The 21,113-nt window shown below is 33.0% G+C and overlaps 3 protein-coding genes across 3 annotated transcripts; 2 read left to right on the top strand and 1 right to left on the bottom strand.

Moving 5' to 3' along the window:
* Window positions 1-986: 986 nt before the first annotated feature.
* Window positions 987-4,359, top strand: LOC103867025 (serine/threonine-protein kinase BIK1). The gene is made up of 6 exons (XM_009145050.3): window positions 987-2,460; window positions 2,537-2,838; window positions 2,919-3,054; window positions 3,165-3,307; window positions 3,384-3,507; window positions 3,584-4,359. Exons 1-6 carry the CDS (start codon window positions 2,409-2,411, stop codon window positions 3,973-3,975), a joined length of 1,149 nt encoding a protein of 382 aa, XP_009143298.1. The 5' UTR covers window positions 987-2,408; the 3' UTR covers window positions 3,976-4,359.
* Window positions 4,360-5,008: 649 nt separating this feature from the next.
* On the top strand, window positions 5,009-7,582 carry LOC103867024 (probable dual-specificity RNA methyltransferase RlmN). Its single transcript, XM_009145049.3, has 10 exons — window positions 5,009-5,329; window positions 5,406-5,481; window positions 5,548-5,645; window positions 5,730-5,831; window positions 5,914-6,000; window positions 6,287-6,403; window positions 6,494-6,597; window positions 6,665-6,804; window positions 6,903-7,039; window positions 7,131-7,582. The coding sequence occupies exons 1-10, from the start codon at window positions 5,081-5,083 to the stop codon at window positions 7,311-7,313; spliced, it is 1,293 nt and encodes a 430-aa protein (XP_009143297.1). The 5' UTR covers window positions 5,009-5,080; the 3' UTR covers window positions 7,314-7,582.
* Window positions 7,583-8,556: 974 nt separating this feature from the next.
* On the bottom strand, window positions 8,557-10,369 carry LOC103867023 (expansin-A4). Its single transcript, XM_009145048.3, has 3 exons — window positions 10,060-10,369; window positions 9,658-9,976; window positions 8,557-9,193 (listed from the first exon to the last, which is right to left on the bottom strand). Exons 1-3 carry the CDS (start codon window positions 10,199-10,201, stop codon window positions 8,884-8,886), a joined length of 771 nt encoding a protein of 256 aa, XP_009143296.1. The 5' UTR covers window positions 10,202-10,369; the 3' UTR covers window positions 8,557-8,883.
* Between the last annotated feature and the right edge of the window lie 10,744 nt (window positions 10,370-21,113).

Here is a 21,113-nt window from a genome sequence, read left to right as displayed (position 1 = left end):
CCTACCTCCAAAGTCAAACCTTATATTCATTTTAATGGATGCGTGATTATGACTTTTTAATAGGAGTATCATTTATGTATATAGAGAGAGAGAGAAGGAAGAAGTTTGAAAGCTTGGGTCGATTACTTTGTAGTAAGAAATTTGTAGTATGTAAAACTTCTTGCATCTAGAACAACGACTTTTCATTACTTTCGTACGATCGATAATAAAAAAAATGTTTCCCGTACATGACATCTCGATTTTTTAACACTCAATACAAATCTATTTTAGTATTTTTTTTTTGAGAAAGCAAATCTATTCTAGCTAATGTGAAAATTCATGTTACATACTTACAAAATATGAAAACAAAGTTACTAACATTGTTCTCAAAACATCATTAGGAGATAATCAAATGGTGAAAAATAATTAAATCATTACAAAAATAATGGTTTGGCTTGCAAATTAGAAATTGGATATTTAAGGTGGGAGATGACAAAATTTAAATTTGTGAAGCATCTGACCCTACGACACAAACTACATCATAAACAATGATTGTTTAACTAGATTCCAAATAGTGGAATCTTACCAAAACTCTTGAGATCAATTACAAGTTTCAACGAAACGATAATTTGTCGAATAAATTTTAAAAAAATGTCTAAGATAACATCAAACCAAGTTTTTGTTTTTAAACTAGCATTCAAGACTCAAAGTTACAAAAATATGTTTCATTAAAGAGGTAAATACTTATACCCCTTGAGTTAATTAATTCAAATCTTAGGATTTAGAGTTAATGGGTGGAGTTTTGGAATTAGGGTTTAAAATTTTATAAAATAAAAAATAAATACTAAAATTTTAAAAATAGAAATTAAAAAAAAAGTTTCAAAAAGTATTTTTGAATTATAAAAAGAAAATTTGAGAAAAAAATAAAAAAAAATTATAAAAAATTTCGAATCTGAAAACATATAATCTGAAACTATAAAAAAAAATTCATTTTTTTATTTTTGTTTTATTTGTTTTTATTTATTTTTGTTTGTTTATTTAATTTTAAGCCAAGGGTATTATGGATATTTTACTCTTTAATGAATGTCATTTTTGTGATTTTCTCTTTCTAGTGTTATTTTTGAGATAAAAACTGAAAATGTGTTATTATTGACAATTGTCCTAAATTTAAGGCTCTATCAGTAATTGCAAAATGATGTAAGCATATGAGATTTTAAAAAATCATTGTAAAAAAAAAAGCAAATAGTTTTAGCTGTTATTCAGTAGAGTTTTACGTATAATATGTTTACGTTAATTATCAAAAACAAATGTTTACGTCAGGCATGACAGTGATGAGTCTGATGACACACCATGATACCAGATGAAATTTTCATTACGACAGCAAATAAAAAGTCTTCCTGTTTCTCTGTTTGTTTGTCTTCACATTAATTAATGGTAATCTTTTAGACAGTGACGGTAAACAAAACCAAAACAAAACATCACCCATACCCAGTAATATGACTGATAATTTCCCTTCGCAATTTCCTAGAAACAAAACTAAGAGCACCCTCAACGCAAATACCCAACTTGGGTTTCTTATTTTGTTTTTTTTTTTTTTTGGCTGATTTTTTTTTTTTTAAAAAAAATTAAAAAGGAACTAATTGCGGACTGCCACATATTAATAGGGCCCGCGAAACAGTGCAATATACGTCCCTTATTTCGCGACAGGAGACAACCGTCTCTCCCTTTTTGCTGGACCCCACACTACATTTTCTCTTAAAAACTTTCGTTGCATACCGCGATAATCATGGCCTAAGAAATCAAATTTCATATCAACATTTCTAATTCCACTCCATGATTTACTTTAAAATTGAATTTGAAATAAGAAATATTTTTACTTTATTTCATAATATAGTAAACATAAATTTATTCCATAAATAAAATAACTTTTTTATTTTTTTATTTATTACTCTATTTTTACTCAAAAATGGAGTATGGTTGAAAATAAACCCAAATCCAATATATAATTATTTTATTTTGAGTAAAAAGTTAAATTTTTTACATTGGAGATGGTACTTTCTAAAATAAATATCAGTTTAGTCAAAATAGAATCCAACGACTTTTTAAAAACCTTTTGGCCAAACTAGACTTTATTGTGTCCACTTGTTTGACTTTCTTTCACACACACGTAGAACAAAGACAAAACGCGACTATTCTTCTTCTCTTCGATTCATCCCTCGTGCTTCTCATTAACACCAACCTTTTCTCCTCAATTCTTCACCTTCTCCGATCTCTGTTCACATCTCTTTCTCTCTTCCTCGTGGATCGAAAAGTTTCTATAATTCCTCTTTATCTTCTAGCCTACAAAAACCTGTTCAAGAAAGCTAAAGAAGAACGATCAAGAATCAAAACTGGGAGAAGAACGAGACCCTGATCTGTTCTGGAGTCTGATGGGTTCTTGCTTCAGTTCTCGAGTCAAGGCTGAAAACCCTTTCAACGATGGTACCATCTCTTCTTTACATCTTTGTTTCTATAGGGTTGCTAAGATTGGTTAACACGTGTGTTTGTTTCCGTGCAGGTAAGAGCAGCGTTCTTTACGGTCTAAGCATGTCGAGCCGGAAGTCGACGGTGGCTGCGGCTCAGAAGACGGAAGGGGAGATACTTGAGTCAACGCCGGTCAAGAACTTCACCTTCAACGAGCTCAAACTTGCAACTAGAAATTTCAGACCGGACAGTGTGATCGGCGAAGGTGGGTTCGGTTGTGTCTTTAAAGGGTGGTTGGATGAAACCAGTCTCACTCCGACTAAACCAGGAACCGGTTTAGTCATCGCGGTTAAAAAGCTTAACCGAGAAGGTCTTCAAGGTCACCGTGAATGGCTGGTACTGTATTCATTTCCTCAAAACTTGAGTTATGTTGTGTGTGATTGTGTCTGATGTTGTTGTGTTCTGTCCTGATGCAGACAGAGATTAATTATTTGGGACAGTTGAGTCACCCGAATCTAGTCAAACTTATTGGTTACTGCTTGGAGGATGAACACCATCTTTTGGTATACGAGTTTATGCCAAAAGGAAGCCTTGAGAATCATTTATTCAGAAGTGAGTCCCATTCTTGATATTTCAAATCTTTGTTTCTTGATCGATGAAACGTTACAGAGATAGTTTTCTTGTTATGTTTTTGTGTCTGATGGAAGTGGTTTTTGAAGCAGGAAGTACATATTTTAAACCCCTCCCATGGTTCCTAAGGATCAAGGTTGCGCTTGATGCAGCAAAAGGGATTGCTTTTCTACACAGTGACCCTGTCAAAGTCATATACCGCGACATTAAAGCCTCCAACATTTTGCTTGACGCGGTAACGCAGATAAACACACGTTCATTGAATTAGATGGTAACACTTTTTCACTAATAACTTTTGTATCCAATAACAGGACTATAATGGGAAACTCTCTGACTTTGGGCTAGCTAGGGACGGTCCAACGGGTGATCTAAGCTATGTTAGTACAAGGATTATGGGTACATATGGGTACGCTGCTCCTGAGTATATGTCATCAGGTAAAAACATCTACCAGTCCTCCTGATTAATTACATATGATTTAAGTTTTATAAGAGTTTGAATTCTTGTTTTCAGGTCATTTAAATGCAAGAAGCGATGTGTACAGTTTTGGAGTTGTGCTTTTAGAGATTTTGACGGGTAAACAAGCGTTGGACGATAACAGGCCGGCTAACGAAGAAAGCCTTGTGGAATGGGCTCGACCGCACTTCGCAAGCAAACGCAAGGTTCTCCAAATCGTGGACGCTCGGCTAGAGACACAGTACCTACCCGAAGAGGCGGTGAGATTGGCTAGCATTGCGGTTCAGTGTCTCTCGTTGGAACCCAAGGCGCGTCCGACCATGGACCAAGTGGTCCGTGCGTTGCAGCAACTTCAGGATAACTTGGGAAAACTAACTCAGACCGATCCGGTTAACAAGACACAACGTTTTAAAACCGGAGCTAAGTTACCAGAGAAACGGTCCAAATAAAAACCTTTTGGGCGCCTAAGCTTTATTTGACATGCCTTTTGAGACTTGGAGCTGGTCAATGGTAATGGACATCCCTTTTTCTAATGAATGATTAGTACTGCGAAAATCCGTTTATAAGCAGATAGAGTATGGTTATGGACAAACCATGCAGGTCGGAGACTATACTAATAATGGAGAAGTACCACCATACACAAACTTAGAGAACATGTGTTTAGCCTTTAGGCTTTCCTCGTGTGTTGTGGTATCTAGTGAAAGTATATATGAACGAAGTTATTTTCTTCTTCATGTGTTGAAACCACTCTTTGTATTATTTTTTTGGTTCCTCAATACATTTGGTGTAGAGATTTTCCTTTCTCTCCAGTTTTGGAATCGATTGTTTTCAAATGATACAAGTGAGAATACTAGAAGTTAATCAGTGAGACAAGAAGTTAATCAGTGATGCAACACTGAGAAATCAAAGACGCAAGCATAAGTATTCCTTTCGAATTGTCTTTCTATGTTTATTCACACGGAATAAGAAAACATATAATTTTATATATTTCCAAAATAAACACAATTACATATATATATAACCATATTTTAACCAATAAAAAAATAAAGTGAAAAAATCTTATTAATAAATTTTGCATTAAAACTTTAAAACAACATTTATTTTGAAACAATTTTTTTTCTTGCGGTGACAATTAAATCGAAACAAAGAGAGAGAGAGCTTATTCATATTAATCTTGCTGCATAATGGTCTTGTTTATATACGTCCATTAACCATAAAATTAAATCTATAAAAATCTATTATGCTATATATACGGAAAAATCATACAATATTTTCTAATAAACAAAATTTAAAATTTGATTTTTACCAATTTCTCGGTTTGGTGTTTGAATCAATTTTAATTTAATCGGTTTTGGATTGGTTGATTACACTGTTTAGTTCGGAGAAGTCAACATATCCTACAACGCGTGTCGGTTATTGCTTCTGCATCCGAACCGCGTGCCGTCTTTTCGGCTTATCCGCTTAGTGAACAAAACAAGCTTCACTTCTTGTCGCAGAGAGGTTTTAGCCGCAGAAGAAAGGGTTTACTCCGTGTTCTGTCTGATCCTCAAAGCTATGATGACGACAACAACCAATACCATTGCTATGCTTCACAACCTCGTCTTCACCGTTCCCATCTCCCGCATGGTCGTGCGCCGCTACTCCATCACCACAACCGCCGCCGCAATCTCCACCGCCACGACCGCCGTACCATCTCTGAAACCGGCCTCTTCCAAACCGGCGCGTGCTCCGCACGTGGACTCTCAGGTCCTCCTCGGGATGTCGGAGCCGGAGCTTCAACAGCTCGCTATCAAACTCGGTCAAGTAAAGCGTCCAACTTTATGATTTAGAAACAAGAAAGTTTGAGAAAAGTATCTGACTTTACGGTGTAATGTTGCAGGAAGGATACAGAGGGAAGCAGCTTCATCATCTTATCTACAAGAGGAAGGCTAAACAAGTTGAAGACTTTAGCAACTGTAAGCAAATGATTTTGGGTTTCTTGTGTAAGCAGATGATTTTAACCAATCTTTGAATTTTGATAGTGCCGCAAACGTTTAGAAAAGAGCTTGTGGAAAGTGGGTACAAGGTGGGAAGATCACCCATTTACCAAACTGTTACTGCCACTGATGGTACCATTAAGGTACTTTCAACATATAACTAAGTTAAACTTTACAATGTTCTTGTTTGATTGGTGTTTATGGTTTTCATTGCTTTGTCTTTACAGCTGCTGTTGAAGCTTGAAGATAACCTGTTGATTGAAACAGTTGGTATACCGGTCCAGGAAGAGAAGGGCATAACGCGCCTCACTGCTTGTGTCTCTTCCCAGGTGAACTTGACTTTTGTTGTTGTTAGAAATTTTAGTTTTTTTTTTTTTTGCATAATTGATGTTTTGAAGCTCTCTGCTTTAGGTTGGATGTCCACTGCGCTGCTCGTTTTGTGCTACGGGGAAAGGAGGGTTTTCCAGAAACCTTCAGAGACATGAGATCATTGAGCAGGTTTTTTCTTTTTCTATTAGCATCTCTTGTTTTTTGCAGCTTATATGGATTAAGGTGAGATAAAATATATTGAAAGCAAGATTCTTTTGGAGTAATAATGTAAAAGAGAGCTTGGTACAGAGTTATGAATTGGAGTGTGGTTCCAAGATAAAATACTTTTACATAAGATCTTAGGTAGAATACTCTATGCAATACTTGGAAGAAGATTAGTTGTTTGATGATTTGATCCCGTGTAATTTTGTAAACGTGGCTTTGAGTTTTCAAGTGTGATTTAAAAATGTTCTAGGTGTTGGCTATCGAGGATGTGTTCAAGCACAGAGTGACAAATGTGGTTTTCATGGGAATGGGTGAGCCCATGTTGAACCTAAAGTCAGTGCTAGATGCTCATCGTTGTTTAAACAAGGTAGCATTTGCCATCTTCCCTTTCTACATGTTTCTTGCTAATGATATGAAGTGTCACTCTTGTCTCTTGGTATGCTTTTCCTTTACTCAGGACATTGAAATCGGGCAACGAATGATTACAATATCAACAGTTGGTGTACCGAACACAATCAAGAAGCTTGCCGCTCATAAGCTTCAGTCTACCTTAGCTGTCAGGTGTTTCTTCTTTCTTTAACTGCCAGATCTTTTATATTGTTCACTCACTTTTCTTCTGTCCAATCAGCTTACATGCTCCAAACCAGAGTCTCCGGGAGAAGATTGTACCAAGTGCCAAGGCTTATCCCCTGGAAGCAATTATGAGTGATTGTCGTGATTACTTTCAAGAAACAAATAGACGAGTCTCCTTCGAATATGCTCTTCTAGGTGTGTGACTGAGACTTGAGATAAGCTAACTTTAATGTTTTTTTCTCCTTCGTTTATATCATTTTAACTTTAACACAAGCTGGTAAATGATGATGCAGCTGGAGTCAATGATTCAGTTGAGAACGCTTTAGAACTCGCAGAGCTACTACGTGAATGGGGCAAAACGTATCACGTAAACTTGATACCTTACAACCCTATTGAAGGATCAGAGTACAAGCGACCTTACAAGAAAGCGGTATGTTGATAACAAGTAGGCCTGAGCCTTATGTCTTTGGTTTGGTCTGTACTTTGGCTGCAGTAAGTCTCTAAGTTAATGGATCATGCAGGTGTTGGCCTTTGCGGCTGCATTGGAGTCGCGTAAGATAACAGCAAGCGTGAGGCAAACAAGAGGGCTTGAAGCGAATGCTGCTTGTGGTCAGCTGAGGAATAAGTTCCAGAAAAGCCCTTTACTAGCTGAGACGGATGGTCAAGAGTCTAAGCCAGAGGCAGAAGAAGCTGTTTCTTGTTGATGTCCTGGATTGGACACATCTCCTGTTTTGCCAATTGAATGGCTTTGAAGAGGAGACTTGGTTCAAGTGAAACTTTGCCTTTTGGGTTGGTCAGTGCTCTGAGGATGAAGGGACTGAAAAAGTACGTTAGAGAAGTGAGGACTTGGCTTTATAGATTAGGCTTATGTCTATGATGTGTATACTCCAGCGACGAGTGAGCAAATTTAAAGAATTGTTATTCAGTGAATGATATTAAAAGATTTAAATCCATAAAATTTGAAAATGCACTTCAAAAGGCTTACCTGACTTATCATACATCTTCCTTAGGATGCATTTTTATTTGAATATACTCAATGGTCGATATAGAGTTGTAAACTATACAAAGCAGCTTTGGTTATTTTCCATCAAGTTCTTTTCTCTGTATAGACTATAGAGAGAGCATTATGAGGCAGTTGTATTGTTCAGTAATGGCTATTGTGATTATTCACTATTATGTCAGTAAGAATCTAACTGAAAATCAAATAAACACCTGAAAGTAGTCTCTACTGTGACGGAGGTTCTTATTTGTAGTAGTAGTAGTAGTAGTGTAATTAGAAGCTTACGTGGTGTTTTGAGCAAGAAAAAGATTGTGGTTCTACAGCTTCTGCAATGGCACATGAAAGATGTCACAGATGACAATGAATCTCTGAAGGAATGGATCTACAGCAAGTTATCACGGTCAGGGACCATGGTTATGGGACGTTTCAAGAGAAATATCAAAAGTGTATATAGCAAAAATGGTAGAGAGTTAAACATATGGCCACGATTTTCGTCATCTATTGCCATTGTAATGTAGAATAGAATAGTGTTTACACAAATACTTTCATGGTAAATTGAGTAATAGTACAAAACAATTAAAATATGTATAAAAAAAGTGAATAATTAACTTTATCTAAATTTGTAAGTGGAGAAGACATGCTCCGTTCATATCACCAAAAGAAAAAGTCCCGAAAAATGAATAGCAAGTGTAGACTTATGTTACGTTTGCATCAAATGCTGTCGGGAACTACTTTTATTATTTACTTTTTTAATTCATCGGTCAAAAAACAGTTCCCACTCATTAAAGGCATTTACACCTATAGCCATTGAATTATTCTTGTTTCTCTTTACCAAATCCTAAGTGGGATCCCCGTGGATCTATTACTAACGTGCATTAACTTCACACTTACTCCTAGAGTAACTCTTTTGTAATTGGCTAGTTAAAAACAAACCAGAGGATTAGTACTAACAGTCTAACACAACCATGATTTAGATTACATGAAATTAAACGTTACAAGTTGTAGCTTACAAAAACCCAACCATTGTAAAATACTTAAAGTAGTTGCGGGCTGTTACAAAATTTTCTCACAGCCACTTCAACTCCTCTTTCTCACTCTCTCTCCCCCTTCACAACTAAAACACCAAACCCCAAAATAAAATAAAAACTAAAAAGGAAACAAACACACACAAAAGTCAAAGATACTGTTCTTCCCCATACCTTTCTCTCCTTTCCATATATTTGAACCCAAAAAAAAAGCGAAATTGGCGGAGAGTTTTGTCTCGAAACTCGCTTTTAGACCCTGAAATTCTTCCCGACAAATGTTTGACCAAACTGCCAGTTAGAAGGAACAATGTTCCATGAAGTAGAGGTTCTACGGTCACTGCCTGTGACACGGAAAGAAAGTGACTGACCAACCAAAACAGCGTTAGATTGCCAGTTCTGACCCCAGTTTCTGCTCAAACTCATCCAACCAGTCCGTGTACCTTTCACGCTCGTCCTCACTATGTCTCCTGCTCCCGCCACGTTAGTGATCAGAACCAAGTTGAAGTAACGATGACCGTTTATTGTGAACCTTATCCCTCCTCTCTTTCTACAAGGCACCCTACAAAATCCAAGGACCAACATTTGTTTAACACTCGTCTAATCACTCATATTTTACAAGACAAGCAAAATTTAAGAGAATTTAATTTATGGATTAGTGCATTAGAGAACACCTAATAATTTAAATCCATAGTTGCATTTTTTTATCATAGATAAACATACTATTTTGTTGTAAATATCATACTAGTAGTCTTTCTCAAAAAAAAAATATCATACTAGTAATAAAATAACACAAAAATTAGTTTCTAGTTTTTTTTTTGGTAATCGCAGTTCCTTTAAATAATCAGTTTTTATATATTCTGATTTAAAAATAAATCCATTTTAAGTGTGGTTTGTCCGAGGCACAATGGAACCAATCCTTTGCACTACTACTACGCCACCATCTTACTAACTAATTCTCTTTGAACATTTTATGTTCTTGTTAATATTTCAAAGGTCACAAACATGTAATGAAAGATTTTGTACCTGCGGTATGAGACGGGGACAATGCCGGCGCGATATTGAGCAATCTTGAGGAAGACAGGCATGGCAAGATCGAAGTGGGCACGTGGAGGATTGCACCATCCTCCGTTATCGCTTGCCTGAGCAAAGTTTGGTGGACAGAAGTTGGTTGCGGTAATGAGAATCGACGGGCTACCTGAGTGGCACCATTGCGGGTCGTTGGCGCATTTTAGCTCAAAGCAGGCTCCACAGCTCATACCGTTGTTAAACAGCGCCGTGCTCAAAGCAGCCGTGTTAGTTCCATAGCCCTGGCTGTATAGGTTCCCGTAACCACAAGCTCCTCCTGTAAACAAAAACTATTTTGTTAAAAAACATAAAATGGTGCATTTACTCTGTTTTTATGTTCTGTTTATTATGTGGACTGACCCATAGTGCCGGAGGCGTCGCTGCCACCGTAGAAAGTGGCGTGTGCAGTTTCCCACGCGCCTCCAGAGTAGACGCCGGGGATCTTGGCGTCGGCGAGGCTTAAAAGGAGAAATGTTGTAAAGAGAATTGCTAGGTTAGCCATTTTGTGTAAGTTGTTAGAAGAAGTGCTCTAAATTACTACGAAGGTAAAGAAGAAGATGAAGAAAGTAACAATAGCGCTTTTGAGCTTGCGCTCTTGCTAAAGAAGAAGAGTTAGGTTGTGTTAGTTGGAGAGATGATGGTGAGGAAGAAGGAGTGAGGTTCGGTATTTATGGAGGGAAGGAAACTCTAAAGTTAAGAGTTAGAGACATTGAGAAATATTGTTTTCTTTATTTTGATTTCTTTTGTCAAAATTGAGTTTGAAAAAAAAAAATTTATTGCTATTTCTACGTAAGATGGAGGTAGGTTTGTAACGGTTTTGTCATGTTTTAAATATATTAAAATCTATTTTTTTCACTTACGATAACATTGATACTCAAAATATTTTATCTGATTGTTTTCCTTGGATCTAAAAAGAGTTCCACAGCTTTAAAATATCGAGTTTACTTGTGCGAGGCGTTTCATACTTATGATGAGAGTCTTTGTATTTATACAAATGTATTTTAGTGTTTGTTTCTCTGACCAAATACAAAAGACATAAAGCCTTTTTTGTCTTTTGACTCTTATCGTTTTTCACTTGTTTATTTTAGGGTAATTGGGGTGTATGACATAGAAAAAAAGCCTAATTCAATGGGTAACCAATTTACCTAACATTCATATACACACCGTTACATTTATATAATAATACTGTATTAGCCCTCCCTTCAACCGGTGCAACCTGATGAAAACAAATAATTAATTTTTTTAATTATTAATTTCAAAAAGTAAATCGTGGCTTATCCTACTTCACATTTTTTCTTTTTACTTCACTTGCTAGCTTCCTCGCATTCTAATGGTCTCCAGTGCTGATTTGCTCCATATCGTCGCCTCTACCGGATTTCCAAAGCTTCGTTGACGTCTTCTTCACTCTTTACAATCGCGTTCTCTTTTCCTCTTGTGAAATCATCCGCCACCGGCCGGCGTTAAAGTTGCAGCAGCAGATAGTAACAAACCGTTTCTATTCCAATTCACCTCCTCTATTCTTGTCAAATATCTGGAACTACGGTAAGTTCTTGGGGTTTGCCTTCGAATCTCTTCATCTTCTCGTCGTTTTTTGTTATTTTCTTTTCCATTTGGTCTCTTCTCGGAATTAGGGTTATATAATTGATAACTCTATAACATCGTTCCAGGTGCATGTCGGATCTGTTTTTAGCCGACAGCTAGGCAATTGATTTAGAGTTGGGGTTTATCTGGTTGTTCTTCGGCTTTGTTAAAATTGAATTGTGATTTTTAGCGGAGATACTATATATGGAATAGTTTGATGTATGGAATATCATTTGTATTACAATTTGTTTCCGTATGAACGGAGCATGATATCTTCTATCTCTATTTTATTTACAGTGGAATATAATAAATTGTTAGTTTAAACTATTTTACTTGCGACAGACTATTCTATTTAGATGTGTTTGAATGCTTGCAACGTATGCCATACCATTCATTATCATCCATTTTAATTTGTAGAATATATAACTCATTGTTACTTTCTTATCTTCATTGTTCAGGTTTGGCATGGAAGATTTAGACCTTTCATGTGAAGTCGGTAGACGTTGTTCAAGTTTGAAATGATTTCCACTTTAAAGCTAATGTGAGTTATGATTGCCAGATAACTGATAATCATAATATAATATATGTTGTTTTGTAGCTCTGATGATGAGGAGTAACTACAGTAGGCCGATGAATCTGTTTCTTCTCAAATTTGTGGGATTGTTGATAAAATTGTCTCTATTGATGGTGAAGGATTGTGGTATAATAGAGTTTCAAAGATTCATGTGGTGAGCGATAAGACTTGTGTAGTGGTGATCATTTCCATCTACACAATTGAAACCAATGTCATCTATGCATATATAATAGAAATGTAAAACAATATATATTTTTCATAATTTGTTATGCGATGTATTCTGTTACTATATTATCTTATCATGTTCTATTTCACTTGACGGTTAATAAAAAGTGCTCTACTTTGTTTATAAATATTGTTTGTAATTTTATTAAGTTCACACTATCGGTACATGTTTATTAACATGTAAAAATCATACTATGATCTATATTGTATAGTTCAATATTAAATAATATAATTTAATATTACATAGTATTATGTACTTTTTAGATTTTGATATTTGGGTTTAGGGTTTATATTTGGGTTAGGGTTTAGTGATTAGAGTTTAGGGTTTAGTATTTAGAAGGGGAGAGGATATGGTTGGGGTTAACATTAGATTCTTCCATGCAATCATATACATTTAATAATTTAAACAATCTGCACTATGTTATTTATTTTGTTTCATTATATTTGGGTTTAGAGTATATATTTTGGTTTAGGGTTTATATTTGATTAAGAGTTTAGTGATTAGAGGTTAGGGTTTAGTATTTAGAAGGTGAGAGGTTTGGTTGGGGTCATCATTAACTTCTTCAATGCAATCATAGATATTTCATAATTTCATCAATATGTACTATGTTATTTATTTTGTTCCATTCTATTTAGATTTTGGGTTTATAGTTTATATTTGAGTTTAGGGTTTAGTGATTAAGGTTTAGGGGTTTAGTATTTTAGGATTGGGGTAATGTTTAGTATTCAGAGGTTGTGAATGTAGTTATAATTTATATTTGGATTTAGGTTTAATGATTGGGATTTAAAGTTTAGTATTTAGGTGTTGGGATAATCTTTAGTATTTAGGAGTTGTATAGTGATTGAGATTTAGGGTTTTACTATAGAGGTTATGATAATGTTTAGAATTTAGGTCTGTGAGTGGAATTATTATCCTATACTATTTTGGCGATATGGAATAGAATATTTGGTGTATATGTATGTGGTTAATAAATGTGTTACGTGAATGTGATTGTAAATACGCCACAGGAAAAGCGACGTCGCCTATTTTTTCACTTGCAACTGGGTACCTGTTAAACAAAAGGACATAACCAGATGATTTGAGGTATAAATGTCTGACACTAAAATATGTCAAAATCATTGCCATACACCTAATTTATTTTTTTAATATGGCTATTACACAAATAAGCCCTTTATTTTACCTGCATGGATAAATCTAGTTCAAAGAAACTGACGTTAGTCTTTGGCTGTTTATCATTTTTATCAATCTAAATGCAAGACTATAGTTGACAAAAAAGAATAATGCAAAGACTAAAAGAATTAACTCGATAGAAATATTTTGTTATGCTTAAACCATCGAGTTAATTCTTTTAGTCTTCCCTTGGTCGATGGATGTTAGTTTTATTCATTTATCCATGGTTATAAAAACATCACACAGTGAATGTTAGTTTTATTCATTTATTGGTTATACAAAAAGCGAGGTTTTCATTACGAATTGGGACAAGAAAAAAAAAAGGATTTGGTATGCTTAAAAAACAAGCTGCAGCATCAATCACGAGCATATTTTGCTAAGCTTAACAGTAAACACCATCATTGTTTCTTAACCTCTTTTGGTCATAAACCTCTTTTCTATTTTCATGCTAAGCCACTGCAACAAGTTTGAATTTATACATGATAAGCAGTTGCCGCCAGTTGAGTCATTCCAATTGTCTTTCCATTTGAATATCTATCTCTCAGTAGCTTTCTACCGATTGCCGCCAATTATTTACACCCACATTCAAGATATTTCACTTCGCAGTATAGACAGAGACGCAAACTCCCACTTTACATAGAAGAAGGTGCTTTTTTCTTTTTATCAAATCGAGTTTCAAACAGAGAAAAAAAAGTTAAAACAAATAAATAAATGGAGGACCCACATCGCCCGCATTCATCGGCCCACCTATTGCGCCGTGCATTAGCGGTACGTAAAGTGATACAGTCCTATTTGGTCAGTCAATGTTTTGTGTCATGAAAATTGTCAAAAAATACATTAAAGAGGAAGGCTTTCCATTTCTTAGTTCCTCACGTGAGAAAAGTCAAAGCTTCATATCGAGTGAGTAGAGAATCAAGGATGTAAGTTCATATTAGTATGATTAATGTATAGCTTATGTTTATGTAGTAGCTACGTTTATCTGACTATGCCTTTTAAAAATATTTTATGCAGAAACACGTACAATTTAATTATGGTTATGTTTGCTTGTAGTATATATAAATATTCTCTTAGAGCTAACGGTCATTTGTTAAATTATACATATACTTCTTTAGTTTTAGTTTTAAATTTCGATACTGCATTTCAGTGAATTTTAAATTAGCTTCCGTAATTTTGCTACACAAACTTTCACTTTTTCTTGTTGAATTAAAAAACATGCACACTAACGCACTTTAAGTCTTTAACCTTTAGGCATCGGCGCGCCACCATCATCAAAAACAGCAACCTAACAGTAGTATAAAATTATAATATATACTATGTATCAGTTTCAACATTTCAAGGTAGTATGGTTAATTGCCATACTAAACAGCAATTAATATCAATAATCATCAGAGGGTTTTTTTCTAAGTGATAATTGGGAAACAGGAAAATACTTAGGGGCGGTGACAGGTTGTCGAGGAGCATTGAGGATTGTAATATATGGCGATGACAAGGCATATCTATGCACCAACCAGATCTTCTTATATCAACCACGTCACTCCAAATCTTATTTTTACCACGTCGGCCCAATCTGTGCCAGCTCTCACCTTTTTGTTCTGCACTTGTAGCCATTTGGCCACGTATCAGAGAAGAATTAAATCGTCGGTATCTAAATTAAATATTCAAAACAAATATACAAATTCTTATCAATTATTTTTTTATTAATTTAATAAATATAAAAAGTTTAAACATTATATAAAAGGTAAACACAATCACAACAAAAAAACAGCAAAACAAAAAAACCGTAAAACAAAAAAAACTATCATTCTAATAAATATAATAAATTCATTAAAATGACAAAGAGTATTCCATTTTCCTTTAATTATTTTTATAGTCCAAATTAAAATCTAATTAAGATCCAAATACGTTAATTAGAACTGGACATAAAAATTTTAATCTGAATTTCGAACCGAATCTGAAACGAAAAACTGACTTGTACCAAGTCCAAAATGTAAAAATATACCTGAATGGGTTTTGTAACGAATTATAAAACATATCTGAACGAAAAGTGTTAATAACTGAACCCAAACGGATCAAAAATATAGAAAATATCTGAAAAAACGAACCGAATGTCCAAATTATTATACAAATTATTATATAAACAATTATTATTATTATTTTAATTAAAAATAAACATTTATAAAAACATTATTCAAAAAAATATAAAATCCGTTAATGTGTTATATGTTAACAAAAAGAGTTATAATCTATATTAAAGAACAATATATATATATATATATATATACATAATACAATATATTTTATTCTATAAAAATATAAAGCGATTTTAAAATAACCTTTTGATTTATAAATATATTAAATTAAAATATAAATTGTTAAATAGCTTGCATGAATTCATTAAACTATATATATAACATATCATAATATAACAGCTACCTTTTTGTAAACAATATTAGTTATTTCATTTATGTTAATTGTCATCAATAATATAAATAAAATAACTACAATTATATATTTTAGATGATACAAAAATAATATATATGTAAAACACAAATATTTATATATTATTTTTATTAGTAATAGTAGGTAAATTATTGTAAAACAGAAAACTATAATAAAATATTAAAATATATTTAAAGAGAATATGTGATTATTATAAAGTAATTTACCTACACATTAGTAAGTTATTGTATTTTTAAATAAGTTAACAATAAAGTAATATAAAACATTAATAGAGAGAGAAAAAAATCTGCATGCATGTGATTGGTCCTCAGCATGGTTTCTCTATATTTTTTCTCTGCAGATCAAAAAAATTAATACTAACATTAATCTGCATCCAGATCATTAAATATTTTATAATTTAATTTTGTTCTGCACTGAAAACATTGAATGAGAAATAAAATGCAGAACAATCTGCATCATAAATATACTGCATTTAATCTGCATTTGTACTATATTTCATTGAAAGCCTTAAGGTCATCATTATCGCTAGGACAATTTTAAGTCCTTAAAATAAAAAAAGCAAAGGACGCAAGAGATATCAAAGGACGAAGGACGAGCTGGAACGTTGCTTATATAACGACTTTCTCCCTCGGTCTTGGTGTTTTTGTGGGTCCCCTGCTCTTAAAGACTAGCTGGGACGTTGCGATAATGTTGCCCTAGTAAATCCATCTAGAGTTTCAATCTAAACATAGAATAAAACAAATGGGAGATGCATAAAACTTGTGTTTTATAAGCTCAATTTATTGCAAAATTTTCATATTAACAAAATTGTTTACGAGGATAGATTTTGGATGGTGATTCAACTAGAGATACGAAAATGTATTTTCTATTGAATTGGTGAAAATATAGTAGTTGCTCCAAATTGATCACAAATGCAATATTTTTTCAAGTAAATTTACGTTTGTACTCCGTGTCCAAACATACATGAACTTGCAATTGCATACTTGGTAGTTGTCAAATTAACCAAAGTATGCACATGCACACATAGTCACATAGAAGCTTAACTGCTTAAGAGGCCTTCCCTTTCGCATCATGAGAATACAAATGCACTTGCATGTGAATTATGTAGCTACCACTCGTCTCCCAACGAATTCACGTCTTTACATTTATTTTGTTGCAGAATTTTATATATATACACATATATATGCGCTTCTACCACTTGTAAAGTGAGTTAAGATCTAAATGTAAGAAGGTATCCTACGTTCTAAGACCGCATATAATGGTCGTATGAGTTTTTCTTTTCTTTTCTTTGTTACTATGGTTGTATGAATTCAACATCCTAATTTATACTTTTTCACAATCACTATCATCATTTTTTTTTTTGTAAACATCATCTTTTTTTTCTTCAATCGATTAATTTAATACATATACAAATTTTATTTCTACAATGATTTTGTTTAATAAAATTTAAGACTTTAATTTATATTATTATTTCTTTAAATTAATTCCTATATATTAATTTTAAAATTGATTATAATTTAACTAAATAATTAAAATTTAATTATATTTTTTATATTTTTTACTATTTTCAAAATTAATATTATTAAAAAAATATACAACGACATAATGGAGTTCGTAAAATATTTAGTAAATAAATCATCACTAGTCTAACTTTTCTAAAGCAGTTGTTATGAACTCACAAACAAATATCAAGTCATTATGTTGTCGGTTTGTATTATACTCCTTCTATTTCATAAAAAAAAGTCATTTAGGCACTTTCACATATTAAAAATGAATAAAATACATTTATGTTTTTTCATTGCATCTATTTAACTGATAGTATTTGAGATAAATAATTTTATTTATAAAATCAATGTACTTTGTAACTAATATTAAACTGAAAATAATAATAAATTGAACTGAATTCTAAAATGACACTCTTTGCCTAACAGGAGAAAAATAATCAGAGATTTACTAATGTATTTAAATATGAAAAATAAGTGATTTACTTTTTCAAATCACAAAATGAAATACAAATTTACTTAAAACTATATTTTAGATTTATTTAAAAAAAATTATACAATTAAATAACCTGGATTTTTCCAAGTGTACATACTCAAATGGAACCTTTTACTCAAATGGAACCTTATGCTTATATTAGTCCAAATACTCAAATGGAACCTTTTACGTCAAGTACTTGCATCATATATCCATATATATGTTACGTTAATTTAATTTTCATGTTTTATTAATCATTAGTATAATTTAAGTTTTTCAATTTATTTAGAGTTAAAAGTTTTAGAATTTCATGGTCTTCACTAGTTCTTTAACTATGCCATATTATAATAACTCTTGTTAGTCCTTCGCGCAAGCTATCTATTTTGATGTTCTAAGAGCATCTCTAACCACACTCTATTTTTCATTCTAAAATAGAGTTTAGAGTAAAAAATGCTCTAATGGTACTCTATTTCTCACTCTATAATAGAGTGAAAAATAGGTTTACTCCAAATATAGAGTAATTTGTTTTTTTTTTTGTTTATCACTCTATTTTCTACTCTAAATTAGAGTACCATTGGAGCAAATTCAAACTCTATTATAGAGTTAATCTATTTTAAAGTAAAAAATAGAGTAAGCCATTGGAGATGGTCTAACAAGAAAATAACGAGAAAACGTTCAACAAGGCAATCACTCATTTTAAATGAAAACCCTTAATTTAAGCTCAAGGGATTGGACCATAAAGGACCATTGCTAAGTTTATGTCTTCCCTTTGCATGCATCGATGTCTCGCACTCATAGTTATTAGGCTTTACGCAACACCCTCTTTTTGCCAAAGATTAGATTTAGATCCCAAGTTTTGTCACGCAAAGCATCATTCAGAATCCTATATTTATTATGCTGCACCTTTTTCTTCTTTATTTCATTGGATTCCTACATAGGATTTCTATTTGTACTAAATACATTTATTTCAATCAAAATATCTATTTGTACTAAATACATTTGTTTCATTCAAGATTTGACCATTTGTATATTCTAGGAATGATTGACCCTTAAAAGCACATATATTTAAGTATAATCTTGTTACTTTTACTACAAATTATGAGCACGTACGAGGGTGTTGCTTACGAAGAAAGCCAAGTTATAGAGTACATATATTCACTGGCTTTATCTTGATAAAGTACATTTAGTTAGGTTCATGTCTCCATATATGATTTTCTTTAAATTAAGATTCTAAAAACTACATTTTGGAATTTTTTTTTTCTTGTCAATCAACTGAATATTTCTGTTAATGTATCACTTTGGGCCTTGGCCGAATCAAAAAGTTTGAGAGACATTTTAGCAAGAGAATCAACTATGAACATTTTCTGTCGGAACAAAGACAAACTTGATGAATCTAAGAGAATGGTATGTTGTCGGTGCCGCAATAACGATGTGGTCGTTCTTTAGAATGAATTCGATGCATGATTGTGTAACATCCCTAGTCATAAATGCTACTATATATATATATATATGGCATGTTTATTAGCCAGGCTAACAAAATTTGGAACGTTCTCTAAGTTAATGTAGAATCGGATGAAGAAAGAAAAACACTGGGGGCAGTTAAAGTTCACCGTGTGATCTTAACAATGCTTCTGGTGCGAAAGTTCTGTATCGCTGTGGTGTTGTGTCCTTTCTTTGTTCATGACCGCTGAAGTGTTTGGGTGGAACTAAAGCTATACTAACCGATGATGTTGCTGCGTTGGTTAGGAGGCCACTCCCAGGCAGACTTATGGGTTTTTGAGGATTGAGATTCTTGGAGCTCCTCTTGTCTCTCTATCCAGCTCACTTGGTTGCTCACTGGTATTCTTGTGTATTAAGTTATTATCAGACTTCTTACCGAGACCAGTGAGGTTAATGGTTTGACTTTGGGCTATTGGTGAATATCATAACGGCTGTTCTGCTAGGGCATGGTCATGGTCATGACCATCACAACCACGGTGGACTCTTCAAAACCACCATCACGCTCTCATGGGGATGCTACAGAGCAGTTGCTAGACAAATCAAATCAAAGCCTCCCTCCAGTCGTGGGGAGAGAGAGAGGTTGCTTAGCCTTTGTAATGGAGAAGATTCAAGGACAAAACAAGCTCTGTGTAATGTATCTTAGCTCAATTTAGAACGTTTTTTCTTTAACAGCTTTCTTCATTTCCACTCGGATTCTGTAAATCAAAGATGTTGACTTGCATTACTCCGTTTCAGAATGAGTCCACAATGGATTGAATCCAAAATTCTGTTTTCAACTGTTTCCCTCTCTTCGAAACATTCCATTTTTCATTCTAGTTTTGTTTCTCTACACTAACCCACTAATCCATTTTTCATTCTAGTTTTGATTCTGTAAACCAAAATTCTGTTTTCAACTGTTTCCCTCTCTTCGAAAAATTAGATTTTTCATTCTAGTTTTGTTTCTCTACACTAACCCACTGTTTCCCTCTCTTCGAAACATTCCATTTTTCATTCTAATTTATAGACGTTTAAAAAAATTAAAATATAACATATAAGAAAAAAATCTAATTTTTTTATTATATGGTTAATGTGATTGTTTAGTTTATTTAAAAAAATATAAACTTTCAAATATGAGAAAATCTCGTGATAAATAAATTGTATTATGTTGTTATCGATTATTTGGTGTGCAAGTCAAGTTAGTATGAATAATATCTTGTTAAGAATCTTGTAGATAAGGATTATATTTTTGAAATATTTGCTGAATAATATCTTTGTAATTTTCTTGTAGATAAGGATTATATTTTCGAAATTAGTAGTTACAAATATTTTTTAAATAAATAATACATGTAATTCCTAACTTATACTCTATTTTTTTTAAAAATAGATTTTTATAAATAGATATCATATTTTGGCACTTTTGAAATTATATTATTGACTTTTATATAATGACATGTATCTCTAAGTCATGTGTTCATAATGGCATGTAAGTTAAAGAGGAACCAAACATATACATGTTCGGTATAGAGAAAATTATATGATGTTGATAAGAGAAAATTATAAATCAACTTAGAGCAAAGTTTAATCTATAGGAGAGTTATTGAATTGCTAATATAATTGTAAATATACAATCGGTATAGTTTAATAGAGTAGATAGAACATAATTCGTTTGGTTGTTATAATATAATAGACTAGGGCAAACCCGCCCTACGGGCGGACGGATCAATAAAATAATAATATAATATGTTTTAAAAAATGTTTAAATTTTTCAAAAAAATTATGTTTATATAATACCAACAAAATTTACTTAATCCGATTTGCTTAACTAATTGATTTAGTTAATGTATTAGTTAAATTTTGAACAGAAGCATTCTCTGTTTTTTATGAAACTGTAATGAGCTGGTTTGCTTAACCAATTGGTTTATTTAATAAATTAGTTAACATTTAAAC

Source organism: Brassica rapa, chromosome A05 (genome assembly GCF_000309985.2).
Source record: "Brassica rapa cultivar Chiifu-401-42 chromosome A05, CAAS_Brap_v3.01, whole genome shotgun sequence".
Taxonomy (NCBI): Eukaryota; Viridiplantae; Streptophyta; class Magnoliopsida; order Brassicales; family Brassicaceae; genus Brassica; species Brassica rapa.
This window is presented reverse-complemented; position numbering and strand designations above follow the sequence as displayed.

What these genes read in the sequence shown, in the direction of transcription:
- LOC103867024 (XM_009145049.3), top strand. Translation starts at nt 5,081, where the DNA reads ATGATGACGACAACAACCAATACCATTGCTATGCTTCACAACCTCGTC. An exon ending in GACATGAGATCATTGAGCAG is followed by an intron (nt 6,001 to 6,286) that starts GTTTTTTCTTTT and finishes AAAATGTTCTAG; the next exon opens with GTGTTGGCTATCGAGGATGT. An exon ending in CTCATCGTTGTTTAAACAAG is followed by an intron (nt 6,404 to 6,493) that starts GTAGCATTTGCC and finishes TCCTTTACTCAG; the next exon opens with GACATTGAAATCGGGCAACG.
- LOC103867025 (XM_009145050.3), top strand. Translation starts at nt 2,409, where the DNA reads ATGGGTTCTTGCTTCAGTTCTCGAGTCAAGGCTGAAAACCCTTTCAAC. An exon ending in CCAACATTTTGCTTGACGCG is followed by an intron (nt 3,308 to 3,383) that starts GTAACGCAGATA and finishes ATCCAATAACAG; the next exon opens with GACTATAATGGGAAACTCTC. An exon ending in TCCTGAGTATATGTCATCAG is followed by an intron (nt 3,508 to 3,583) that starts GTAAAAACATCT and finishes TCTTGTTTTCAG; the next exon opens with GTCATTTAAATGCAAGAAGC.
- LOC103867023 (XM_009145048.3), bottom strand. Translation starts at nt 10,201, where the DNA reads ATGGCTAACCTAGCAATTCTCTTTACAACATTTCTCCTTTTAAGCCTC. An exon ending in CGACGCCTCCGGCACTATGG is followed by an intron (nt 9,977 to 10,059) that starts GTCAGTCCACAT and finishes TTTTGTTTACAG; the next exon opens with GAGGAGCTTGTGGTTACGGG. An exon ending in GTCCCCGTCTCATACCGCAG is followed by an intron (nt 9,194 to 9,657) that starts GTACAAAATCTT and finishes TGGATTTTGTAG; the next exon opens with GGTGCCTTGTAGAAAGAGAG.